Source organism: Vicia villosa, unplaced genomic scaffold, assembly GCF_029867415.1.
Source record: "Vicia villosa cultivar HV-30 ecotype Madison, WI unplaced genomic scaffold, Vvil1.0 ctg.000082F_1_1_2_unsc, whole genome shotgun sequence".
Taxonomy (NCBI): domain Eukaryota; kingdom Viridiplantae; phylum Streptophyta; class Magnoliopsida; order Fabales; family Fabaceae; genus Vicia; species Vicia villosa.
The window spans coordinates 65,991-80,002 of NW_026705005.1; the positions used below are offsets into that span (position 1 = coordinate 65,991).

The window sequence follows — 14,012 nt, forward strand, 5'->3', positions numbered from 1 at the left end:
ATTTAATTCTCTTGATATCCATTTCAACATATTCATTAAGACTTGATTTATGTCTTCTGCCATTTCCTCATTAAACCAACAGAAAAACCCACATCCTCTTTCTAAGGATCCATGCAAATTTCAAATTAAAATCAAAACGTGTTTACCATATGTTAGCATACCTAAACAGAAATAAGGACTTACCTTGTAATTGTGACAACCCTAAATTTTCTTTCCAAAATTCTTCTTAGTAGTTGCCCTACGAAGCACGACTTTATCTCCACAATGGCAATTTGGTACAATTGGGGAGCTAGTGTATACACATGGCTCACAACTTTCGAAAATTTTCTGCTTCATATACGAAGAACAATGGTTGGCCTTCATCAATCAGTGACCAAAACTAGATTAACAACAAGAGAACGATGATGGTGAAGAGAACGATGATGGTGAAGATGTTGAACAAACAAAGAGAAAGAGGAAGAAGAACTTGCCCTAATTTTGCCTCAACAAGAAACGACGAGAAAGATGAAGAATTAACGTAGGGGAACACGAGAAATAAAGAACATGAAGAAAACTTGGCAGCTCACCTGCCACATAGATAGAATAGACGAACGTTTGAGGCCAACTGACGGAAGAAACATGTTTACATCTTTTAAAAAATTAAAGGATCAAAGTGACACGAAAAAAAGATAAGGGACCAAAATGAATCACATGGTATAATTAAGAGACCAAAATGGACATTTTGCCAAAAATTAATTATCTTCTATTTATTTGTTTTACAATGGTGTAGCTTTCATATAAATGAGGAAAAATTTGAAAGACTTTTAAGAGTGTGTTTGGATGAAGCGTTTAATGAGGTAATGTAATGTTTTGAGAGAATTTAAAATGATTTGCACAAAATTTATTGTTTGGACTTTGGGTACAAAAATGAAGAATTGTTAAAATGATGGAAATTAACGGGGTATTTTATCTAAATTAAATTTAATTATTTTAAAATGACACCAAAAATCAAAGAATTTGAAATTCCCCTCTGTAATACGGTGAACTGACTTTTTTATAATCGAAATGTCGCGGTTAAGCAGGAGTCGCCACCGACTTTTATTTTATCCAAACTAAATCAGAAAGGCAAAAAGAAACAGAAAAAAACCTTTTAAAAGAAATCTAAGTTCGGGGGGTAATTTATGCAAAGGGAAGGTGTAAGGCACCCTTTGCATCCATGGTTTTCCATGGGCTCTTAATTGCTTTGCTTGCTCGTTTGTTTAGAAAATGTAGATGAAAGAGATAGGGACTTTAGCTTGTGAATAAGCGTTGCCCTTTTGAAAAATTATGAGAAAGAATATAATAAAAAAAGGTTTGAGCATTGCAAGACAATTAGGGGCAATTACCTTAAACTCAGATGATAGGTCTCTTTTTGCCTTTCAGAGTGAAAGGGTCTATCATTGCCATAAGAGGGCAGGAAGCCTTTCGTTTGGAGGTTGAAGGGTCATCGAAGCATCCTTTGCCATAAGACTGTCCCATGCCATAGAAGGGCAGGTAGTCTAAGGCAAGGATCAGAATAAGCCTTTTCGTTGGGCAACCAGAAGATACCTCAGCCTTTCTTCGTAGGCAACTTCCGAGGGTCGAGGTCATTTGTATCGAAGGCAGCATCATTAGGGTCATGACCTTTTTATCGAGGCAACATGGCTGAGGTATCCTCGAATTCGAGGGACGTGGCTTATTCTGCAAAAACACAAAGGCAACAGGCAACAAGGCAACAGGCAACAGGCAACAGAGAGGGTTACCCAAAAAGCGTGCGTGTGTGCATCAATCACGTGATTCAATTCAGATTATATTATCTTGTGTTTAGTTATTCTAATTGATTTAGAGTTGCACTCCCTATTTTACTAACCACGCAGTAAATATAAAGCAATAAAGGGAAGGGGGAAATGAAACCAGCGGAGGAGAGGGGATTTGTAACCAGCGGATCCCTTAATAGGGTTTGACATAAGTAATAATAAAAGACAGAAAATATCAGGGTTAAGGTTTAGGGTTACCAATACTCGTAGCTTCGGCAATCGACAAACCCTGAAAATTGAAAAAGAAAGAATAAACAGAAGGGTGAGTGCATTATAGTTCAGAGGCAAACGGAATTAACCCTAAAATAAAGAATAAATAAATTTAAGATAATAAAATAGACAAAGGTACTTAGCTCTGGATTTGATCTGATATGGTTGGCGGGAAGCCTCGGAGGTAACCCTAAAAAATGGCAAAGGCAGAAGAATGAAGGCAAGACAAACCCTAATTTTAAAAGGAAACAAAATAGACTTTAAATTAAATTGAATACTTAGCTTTGTGACGGGCATGGCGCGTAGTCGGAAGGAACCATGTTGATAACCCTGAAAAGGCATAAAAAAAGAAATATATTTTTAGTGTAGGCATGATCTTTGCAAACCCTGATTCGGGCACAAGTTAGCCTTGGTTAATAGAATAAATAAAATCAAATTAAAATTAATCATTGGTTCTCAACCTACTTAATTAAATCGGTTGAAATAAAAACTTCGATTGAATAGTATAACCCTAATCAATTTAATTTAATCATTTAAATCAAATAAGAATCAACATTAACAATTAAATCAAATTATTTAATTAAAAAAATAAAATAAAAAATATTAATAATGATTTTATAAAAAGGAAAATTCAAAAGAAAGTTTAATTAAAAGAATATCTACAAGACAATTTATAAAACATAAAAACATAGTTATTGAATAAAAATTTATTAAGAAACTCAGCTTGTGATCTAGTGTGACAAGCCTGGAAGTCCATGGTAAGGCTGAGCCTTTGTGTGCGTTGGATCTGCTGCCAGTGATGATCTGGTGGTTGAGATGCTGAGAGTGCATCGTGAGCTTGCCCTACGCGTGTGTACATGATCCTGCGTAAACAAAATATGAAAATACATTGTCTGGGATGAGAATCGAACCCACGACTCCTTGCTTACCAACGCGCAACCTTTACCATTCGCTCCATGTTCCTACGCTGTTAACGAGACACATCCATTGCATAATATAAAAAAATAAATATGAGCCAGAGATTTGAACCAAAAAGCGCGCCCCCTGTTCCTTCTTCTTCGTTGGGAGTTTTTTCAGAAACAGACCCCTTTGGCAACGGTTTTGGAGCGATGCCATATCCCTGCAAAAATCGATCTCACAACACACATCAAATAAATGCCAACAAAGAGTATGGTTCGACTCAGAAACTTCTCATGAATCCATTAGTGGCAGCGCTTTCGGCCAATTTTGCTTGTGGATCAAAGCCCCAAAACGAAGCTTAACAAACCTAACAATGGTGTTTGCTTCAATCTGCGTCTAAACTTTAATTCAATCATGCCAAAAGCTTCATAACATCATTATAAACACATGTATGCGATCATATTATGCCAACTATGCAAGAATTAACGAAATCGATACACAAAAAATTTCAACCAAACCGTGAGCGTGTGAGACCTTGTTCTTGGCTTGTTGATCGATTCTGATAATTGGTATAGCTCCAGAATCGTCCAAGGAACGCGCGGCAATGATTAAAACTCTTTGGATCTCCACCAATGTTTGAAACCGAATTGAACTTTTTGTAAAAAAAACAAGCTTTGTTCTTGGTGTTCTTGACTGCAAAAATCCTTATGAAACCCCCCTCGCCTCAGAATCTGTTTAGGTACTTATAGAGAGTGCCTTTAGGGTAACAAAATTGAAAGCAATCTTGTTGAATCTTGAGATTGATTTTTTGAGAAATTTGATTTGTAATTCTTACTAAACTTGGCCAATCTTTGATTCAATCACCTTTAATTCTAAATTGCACCAATTTTGAGTGATATCTGATTGGATTTGATTGGGGTTTAGATTCAAAACAAATTCTTTCATAAATCTTTGACTTTTCCTTAATTTTATTCATTTTTAAATGAATAAAAATTCTCATAAAATTAAGTAAAGCCAAATAATTTCGTGGCCAATGAATTGTAGACTCTCAATATCATGAGGAAGGAGATTGGGTCTTAAAACCATGGGCCCCTTTGCAAAAATATTGATTTTCTTTCACATTTTTTCCTCCAAAATAGTCCAACTTTAACAAGACCTATCTCCCTCAATTTTTGAGGTATGGAAGTGTTCTAGGACTTTTTAGAAACCATAGTGAGTCCTCTAACCAGTGTATTTGGTCTCATATCAAAATTCTTTTCCATTCTCATTTTATGTCCTTTTGAAAAAAGTGTCTTTTTGTTGACTTTTGAAAAGGACCTATGATGTCTTAGTCCATATCTCTCAAATGAAGCATTTTTTGACTTGGCATGTGAGAGACAATTTTGTAGAGAATCAAATTTCCTTCAAAATGAGCTTTGGATGGAAAATTTCTGATGTTCCACGTGAGAGTTATGGCTGGTCAAAGTTCAGTTGACTTTTCCTATGCAAAACCCTAATTTAGAAACTTTTTGAATTGTTGATTTTTTATCTTTCCTTGATGAACCATGATCAATTCTTGATCAAATGGTGAATGATACTTTAATATGAGGATGTTGACAAAAAATCAGGAGTTTTGACTTTGCTTTGACCACAGTTGACTTTTTAGGTCAACCAGTCGACTGTTGACTTTCTGAACTTTTGAGCGACCAGAACTTTGAGATAGGCCTTGATACTTGTCATAGAGGTAATGTGGGATATATTGAGCCATGTGAGATGTCTTGGAGCCATTGATTCAGTGATTTTCCTTTGAAAGAACCAATCCCTAGTTCAGAGCCTTTGTGTAGGAGAATTTGTCTAGGAGCTTCATGTATTGATTTGAATTTGTATAAGAGAAAAATTATGGGCAAATTTTGGGGTATGACACCCTCATATTCCATTGAATGTATTTATGACTATTATTTCTTCAAATTTTGCAAATTGGTCCTCATATTTTCTAAAATTACAAATTTGACCCTAAAAATTTTCAAAAATTTAAAAATTGGTCCTTAATAAAATTTACAATTTAGTCCTTCAAATATTTAAAAATTGCAAATTGGTCCCTACTTTTCATTTTTTTAATTTGGTCAAAAAATTTAAATTTTATAAGAAAATAGCTCAAAAAATCTAACATTAAACTATCTTAATACTTCATCCAAACAAAATAATTTTAAAATGAATGAATTTCAATTAAATCATTTAAATTACTTTAAATTTTAATTTCCTTTAAAATTTCTAATTACTTAATTCAAACACACTCTAAATTCAATTGTTTGCAATTCTAGGTTAACATTTTACTTATTTTTTTTTAGGTGTAAATCCGTTGCAATCATAATTTATGATAAACAATCAATTTAAAAAGGTTAAAACTTAAAGGATCAATTAAAAGATAATGTTAGACTTAATTTTATCTACTGAAAAGAAAATTATATTATGGAATAAACTATATCTCCCCTTTATGTTAAACAAAAATATTACTTTCACGGAATATTAAAATAGGCTTTGCGTTAGCTTTTCTATATTCAAAATCTAAACTTTATTTTTAAATATAATTTTACCAACAATTAGTACCTTTAGGAACAGGAAGATTCTTTTACTTTAAAAAAAGGTGCTATATTTTATGTCAGCTTTTTAAAAATATTTTTTTATAGAAAGTATATTTTTATTTGATAATAACAAGTTTCTAAGTTTTATCCATCAATATTATCAAAAAAAAATTAATCCATTTTAGGTTTTATCCATCAATATTATAAAAATTAAAAGAAAATAGATGATGAGTTCATAGTAATAATTTTAACTTACATTGTTAATCAATCACAACTTTATATTTAATTAAATTAATTTTTAAACCTTGTATTCAATTAAATCAATTTTTTATTTTAATTTTTTTTTAATGATATGATAGATTAATAATTTTTTATTGAATAACAGTTAAAACTATTTTATAGTGTAAATCCATATCTATTAAATCCAAAAATTAATTCATCAAAAAAATTATATTTAGGTACATATATTTTCATTAAATAAAAAATCAAAATGAGAAAATAGAAACCGAGGAGTTCAATGAATGTTTAGGTAGTTTAGTTAGAGCTTACATTCAAGACTGAATCAAACTTTTCTTCAATCTAAAATCCAAATGAAAGCAAAAACGGTTAAAGGAAATTGGAGCTTCAGAACGAACAAGCTCACCTTCCCTTACGTTTTCCTCATATGCATCTTCTTCTTCCTCGCTGGATTCTTCGGTTCAACTCTCTTCTCTCACTCTCAGGTTTCTTTCCAAAACTCCTAATCGCGTTCTTCCGAATTTTGAGCATCTTTTCAATCGATCGGTGTTCGCTGTGTTGTTATAGGACGGTGATGGATATGGCTTGAGGCCGAGACAGAGGCTGCTTGAATCGGCGACGGAGAGTAAGTACAATTTGATGACTGCCGGAGAGTTTGGTGATGATTCGATTACTTCGATTCCTTTTCAGGTTTGAGATTTTGGTGTTTCTTTCAATGCTTCAGTTGTTGTGATTATGAATGTTGATGGTTTAGTTGAAATTAGATTAGATTGAAACGGTTTAGGCTTAAATTTATGGTTTAGATTGCGTTGACCTGCAATGTTTGGCCGAATAGGTGAAGTTTCTTCCATATTTAGCAATGGTGAAGTTTCCTTTTATATTTTATGTTTGGAATATTGCAATATTTATGAAGTTAAATTTTTAAGAAAAACTTTCAGTGAATTGAAAAAACCACTTTTAGTACAATATTTCTATATTTGGTTTCTTAACAAGTGTCTTGTACTTGTTAGCTTTTGCCTTTGTTATTCAATTGAATATCAGTGTTATGCATTCATTCTAATGGAGGTTTGACTTTAAATTATCTCTGATCAATGATGAAGTGGTGGAAACATATTAGTCCTAAATTGTATTTATATGGAAAACAATATCTGTTTGCCGTCTTTTAGGTTTTGAGCTGGAAGCCACGAGCTCTTTATTTTCCTAATTTTGCAACTGCTGAGCAATGTGAAACCATAGTTGCTGCAGCAAAGGTAGGCCTCAAACCATCATCATTAGCTTTGCGCAAGGGAGAAACTGCGGAGAATACCAAGGGAATTAGAACAAGGTATTGTGTAAGTGAGCTATAAACTGTAATACGCGGAGTAGTTAACTCTATGACTTCATCACATACCCAGCATAATCAAATGGTTAACTTCATTTCTTTATCACAAAGCTTACAAAAAAGTTTGTACGATTTTTTCAAATTAAAAGTTACTGGCAAGAGTTTGCTATTTAAATTTGGAATGTTAAAAGATTCTTATATAAAACACGAGGTATCATTATAGGCTAACTATGTTGAAAGATTCTTAGCTTGTCTAAAGTATATATGATATATTTCAGAATTTCTGTTGGTACTATAATGAATCTGACAGACTTTCAGCATCTCAGAAATTAAGGAGCAATCGATTTGAGTCCCCTGTACAACTTGCCTAAATTGGACTATATGCTATCCCCAAAAAAGTTGGACAATATTTTTACCTTTCCTTAATTTCATATTAACTTTGTATTATCTTTTGTTTAAACAGTTCTGGTGTGTTTATTAGTGCTTCTGAAGATAAAACAGGGACTTTAGATGTCATTGAGGAGAAAATTGCGAGAGCGACAATGATTCCTAGGAGTCATGGAGAGGTAATACTCTCTGTAGAAAAGGCATTTTGTATGACCTTGACAATCTAATGTGCTCAAGATATTTCTCTTATGTTTTACTACATTAGTTTATTGTATGAATTTATATCTATGATAAAGGCTGTTATGATGTCACTGTTTTCCTATTAGAGTTATCAACAAAAAAAATTAACCTAAGAAAATTTAAAATTTTAAAACTAAAAACTGTCAACGAAAACTACGACCAGAGTCAAGAGATTAATTATCTATAGACCAGGGCATGAACTTAATCCTCTAGCATTCCTATTGCATACATGGTAAAGTGGTTAGTGGAAGTTACTATGCAAAATAAACAACCTTAAAATACTTACACTTTTCTGGAAAATGAAAAACATGTAAGAATTTAATTTTAGCTGGTCTTATGCATCCTAATGGGAATCAAAGCCACATTAATCCTGCACAGAAATATTTGAAGATATGTTTGTTGATTGATTAGAAAAACATTTTAATTTGTTCACACCGTCGTCGTAATTTTTTTTACGCATGCATCTATTCACATCTCACCAAATAGATATTTGTCTGTTATGGAAGGAGTTTTAGGCACCGAGTTTCCCTTAAAGTGCAATCTAGACTTTTATCTAGGTTAAAATTATTGTTTGGAGCTGTCGTCTTCATCTTTAAGTAACTGTTCATGTATTTTAAACAAAGCGACAGGGGAAAACAAGTCCAATGACATCTAAGACCATCGTTTTGTAAGCTTAAACTATTAAAATATTAGGTTCCCCGAACTTATCAGCAACAAAGGTGCTTTATGATTTTGTTGAATTTTTAATCCTCTCATTTTCAGGGTGATTTAAAATTGTCTGAAGGTTCACCATGTTTCAGGCATTTAATATCCTACGCTATGAGATTGGTCAAAGATATAATTCACATTATGATGCATTCAATCCTACTGAATATGGCCCACAAAAGAGCCAAAGGGTACGTCTGAACTAAAACCCGCATTTTGGTTTGCATGTTATTTTAGTGATGAAATTTATGATTATTTGCAATGAATATGGAGTCTAGCGTTGAGGATTGTCATTTTATAACTTGATATTCATCAAGAGGTTACATGATAGGGCTTGGATGAAATACAAGCATTTGTTGAGCAAAGCAAAACATTTTTCTAAGCATAATTAACAATTGTTGGATTTTGTTGCAGTTGATATAAATCTGTATCATTATACGGTAGGATTCTATACGAGCACAAAATAACTTACAAACGAGCTCTTTTCTTAACTTCAGATTTTGATTGAGAATGCAGATGGCTTCTTTTTTGCTGTATTTAACTGATGTTCAGGATGGTGGCGAAACTATGTTTCCGTTTGAGGTAATATCAAGTTTATTGCCGTATCTTGTTTGATCCACTCCTCAATTTCATTGATTTCCCCCATAGTTAGCTCACTATTAAGCTTAGATACCTGAAATTGCTCAAGTATTATTGTTGTAACTGTACTTATGTGATACTCCTATGTATGTATTCAACAATTATCCCCCAATATTTTGCCATTGGTCAAAGAAAAAAGTTAAATTAATGTAGAAGAATGTCTTGAAAAATGTTAATACATTTGTGGGTTAGATTGATTTTTTAGCGATTGAACTATAGGCCTCCTGATTAGTACTCTTTCAATGTCTCTCAGTTTTCCAACCGAGCTGCCTGTTTTGGACATTAACCAAAAATAATATATTTTACATGGAAAAGAGTAAATTTTAGAAGAATATCTTGGGGTAGTGTGTGTGTCTGTGTTTTTGTGTCATGATAACAAGTATATTTTTATAAATTGTAATCATCTTCTACATATATGGTTATAGATTAATGATTAATGTAATGTCCCTTTAGATTATGTATTTATGTAGTACTTTTTTTTTGTTGTAAATTTGTGTTAACATTTTTTGGCCTCATCATATCTCTAGTTTTTATGAATTCCATATATCCTCATACCCATGACGAGTATCTCGCCTTCATAGTTAGCACAATATTGTTCTGCAGAATGGCTTGAACATGGATGGTAGCTATGGCTACGAAGACTGCATTGGTTTAAAAGTAAAGCCAAGACAGGGAGACGGGCTTCTATTTTATTCACTGTTCCCCAACGGTACAATCGATCAGGTTAGTATTGTTCTCATTATTATTAGAATCATTTGTTACTTTTCCTCTAAATTGCTGAGTGATAAACATTGACTCAGCGACAGAATTATGCACACAAGTTGAAGTCTCTCAACTTTTGGATTTTATTCTTTAAAAGGGAAAATTCTTAGATAGACACAACCATTAGAAGTAGTTTTACACACAACCAATCAAAAAATTTTAATTAATTAAAAAATAAATACAAAGTTGTCTCTCCTTCGTTACCACAACCACCCCATAAATCTAATTAAAAAAGAAATTAAAATTTAAATAAATTTAAAATTTTCTCCCTTCTTATTGGATGTTTCTATTGTTGGGAAAGATATCACTTATTAGATGATTATCCCAAGATCGTACTTTTCCCACTATAATAATAATAATAGTAACAACAATGGAGTAACAATAATAACTTCTTTGTAAAAATGAATGAGAATATAAATATTATTATTACAATTCTCACCAACATAAATGGTGGTTTACACTCTCTTTTGGTTTTTATCTCTCAAAACGATTATACTCTCATGATGTTATTGATGATGTAGTAATGAAAGCACAAGAAAGAATTTATAGCGAATGCATGCATACAATAAGCGGCTATAACACAAGCAAAATTTTTCTCTTTCTTCCTTCCTTCCACCAGTTCACCAAAAAATTCTCTCGTACTTTAATTCATTTGCTATATTTGTTTGTGATTACTCTTTTTTTCTCTCTCCTCCTAAAAGAGGAAATCCTTTCGATCTTCCCCTTCCGATTTAGGTGGAGGGCTCCAACAGTCTAGCAGCTCTTCTGTAGAACTCGTACTTGTCCTTAGGTAAGGACTTGGTCATCATATCTGAGCAATTATCGTCAGTATGAATTTTCTCAAGTTGTAGTTGCTTGGAATCTAACATATCACGTATCTAGTGATATCTCACATCGATATGTTTTGATCTCAAGTGAAAACTCGAATTGTTGCTCAAGTGGATAGCACTTTGACTATCACAATGCAAGACGTACTTCAAATGTTTGTGCCCTAATTCATGCAAGAACCGCTTCATCCATAACATTTCCTTGCAAGCTTTTGTTGTTGCAATGAAGTTTGCCTCTGTGGTAGACAAAGCAACACACTTTTGTGGATTAGACTGCCACGATACAGCTCCAAAAGTGTGTATCGTGGGGGAGCTGTATCGTTGATTCTTGATTATATATTCGTATTTCTAGAGCTCCCCCTGAAAATGTAATCAAGAATCCATAAGTACGAAAATGTAATCTAAGCTACAAAAGTGTGTTGCTTTGTCTACCACGGAGGCAAAACTCATTGCAACAACCGAAGCTTGCAAGGAAATGTTATGGATGAAGCGGTTCTTGCATGAATTAGGGCACGAACAACTGAAGTACGTCGTGCATTGTGATAGTCATAGTGTTATCCACTAGAACAACAATTAGAGTTTTCACTCGAGATCAAAACATATCGATGTGAGATATCATTGGATACGTGATAGGTTGGATTCCAAGCAACTACAACTTGAAAAAATCCATTATGATAATTACTCAGATGACCAAGTCCTTACCTAAGGACACCTACTAGTTCTGCAGAAAAGTTATTGGACTGTTGGAGCCCTCCACCTAAATTGGAAGGGGGAGATTGAAAGGATTTTCTCTTTAGGAGGAGAGAGAAAGAATGAGTAATCACTAACAAATATAACAAATGAATTAAAATAGAGAGTTTTTTAGCAAATGAATTAAAATAGAGAGAATTTTTTGGTGAACTGGTGGAAGGAAGAAAGAGAATTTCTTCTTATGTTAGCGGTCATTGTATGCATGCATTCACTATAAATTATTTCTTGTGTTTTCATTACTACACCATCAGAGTATAATCCTTTTGAGAGATAAAAACCAAAAGAGACTGTAAACCCCATTTGTGTTGGTGAGATTGTAATAATAATATTTATATTCTCATTCATTTTTACAATGAAGTTATTATTGTTACTCCATCCATTGTTATTATTATTATTATTATAGTGGAAAAAGTACGATCTTGGGATAATTATCCATTGACCTTGTATTAGGAATTTTAACTGATATCTTTCCCAACATCTATGAATATGGATTTAGGTGTTTTCCATGCAAGAATTTCCCTTCTAAAAGCGAGTACTTTAGAGAAGAACCCTTATGTGTGTAAGGATAAAAAATCATCCCCAAAATGTGAAGAGTGCCATCTTTTCCATCTCAAAGATTAATTCTAATTTTCTAAACTCATCACGTGTATCTGTGTGGTTCATCAGCAAAGATGCAGTCCAAATTTTATAAGTGCTTTTTTCTAATATGTTCAAGCTTGCACATAATAACATTGATTAATTATTCACATTCATGATTCAACATATTTTTATCAACTAATTAAGATTCTGTTTGGCAAAAAGCATGACCCTCCACTTATATAAGTGAAATTGAAACATATAATAAACTAAAAATGTTAGAAATTTTCTCCATACAGAAAAGAAGCTGAATACTCAACCGTTGGGAACTGTCATTTTGAACTCTGGACTAAAAGATCTTAATATATGCAGAAATGAGTGAATAGTGATTAGGCTGTGTCATTTTATTTGCATGTTCTGTTGATGCTGATGCTGCCAAGTTGCTTTTATCACTTATTCATGATTCAAGTGAATTGATGAATATTTTGATTAGCCCTGTTGGCTTGATTTTAGCTTTTGTTTATGATGGATAAGCATCATGCTTCTGTCATAAATGGTTAAGTATTGGGATTTTGCTTCTATCTTGAGTGGTTGAGTGTTTTTTATGGTTAAACCTTTTGCCTTTTGGATTTGTTGATGTTAGCTTTTGTGCTAAGGTGGTTAAACATTATTGTTTCCTCCAAGTTGTTAAGCCATGAGTTGTGGCTTCAACTTGATGGGTTAAGCGTTGAATTGTTACTTCCTCCAAATGGTTGAAGCTTGAGTTATGGTTTCTGCTTGATGCTTAAGGTTTTGTTGCCTCCATTGGTATTTGGTTAGTTACTTTTATGAGCGAACTTTCTTGATTCTTTTGGAGTGAATGTTGTGTAGACGTTAGAAGAAGTTTAAAGTATCCAAAGTTGGTCAAAGATTCCCATTGCAGTATGCACCTCAAATGACTTATATTTCTATACTTTTCATTATAGTTCGTTCTTCATTTTTATACGATTATACTACTCATTAGAGTCTGTTATTTTTTTTAATTATACTATGTTGAGAATATAGTTAGCATTACATGTTGGTTGGTTAATTTATAAAGACTACTGCTAATGCAAACCCGCTTCTGGGTTGTAGGATATGACTTATTGTTTGCATTCTTTCTTTTGACAGACATCACTGCATGGGAGCTGCCCTGTGATAAAGGGGCAGAAGTGGGTGGCTACGAAGTGGATAAGGGATCGTGATCAAGAACAGGATGATTAGATAATTGGCGCCTGCAATTCAGATTCTGTTTTATACAGGATGATTAATGATTATCAGCCCATGATGTAATTTATGGTCAATCAGATCAGATGAATAATCAAGGGAAAATTTTGATCACATCTTGATCAGATGCTCAAAGTGTATAACAAACGTGTAGTTTTACAAGTTGTAACTTTTTTGTCGAATGGGTTCCAATTAAATTGAGCGGCCTCGTTAGCCTTTTCCACTTTTTATACTGCAATTTTCGTTACGACGCGAGCTCTCAAATCAAATGAAAGTTATCCGGTAAAAAATTACTTTCTTTCTTTTCCACTTTTTATACTGCAATTTTCGTTACGACGTGAGCTCTCAAATCAAATGAAAGTTATCCGGTAAAAAATTACTTTCTTTCTTTTCCACTTTTTATACTGCAATTTTGGTTAGGACGCAAGCTCTCAAATCAAATGAAAGTTATCCGGTAAAAAATTACTTTCTTTTGTTAAAAAATGTACGCGAGCTCTCAAATCAAATGAAAGTTATTAGGTAAAACATTAATTTTTTCTGTTAGAAAAGGTAAACAAGATTATTCTAACGTTGATAATCAACATTTAAAATCTAAAATCTTACGAATTATTATTTTCTGTATTTTTTATTAATAAGCAATAAATTATTTTTAGATGAATACTCTGGTATCTTTGAATTTAGTTGAATATCAATATCATTAATCAATCAAATAGTATAATTCAATGCCAAATCATTTTATATTTTTATTTATTTTAAATTAAAATTTAAAAACAGTTTGCTCCGGAAGTACCCAATTTAAATGTATGAATATCCAAGAATTTACTTTATTTTCATTCTT

General features: G+C 32.8%; 1 protein-coding gene across 1 annotated transcript; it reads left to right on the forward strand.

Moving 5' to 3' along the window:
- Positions 1-5,972: 5,972 nt before the first annotated feature.
- LOC131623839 (probable prolyl 4-hydroxylase 9) lies at positions 5,973-13,400 on the forward strand. The gene is made up of 8 exons (XM_058894841.1): positions 5,973-6,207; positions 6,290-6,412; positions 6,889-7,046; positions 7,507-7,609; positions 8,471-8,566; positions 8,892-8,957; positions 9,618-9,737; positions 13,079-13,400. Exons 1-8 carry the CDS (start codon positions 6,076-6,078, stop codon positions 13,169-13,171), a joined length of 891 nt encoding a protein of 296 aa, XP_058750824.1. The 5' UTR covers positions 5,973-6,075; the 3' UTR covers positions 13,172-13,400.
- Positions 13,401-14,012: the final 612 nt, after the last annotated feature.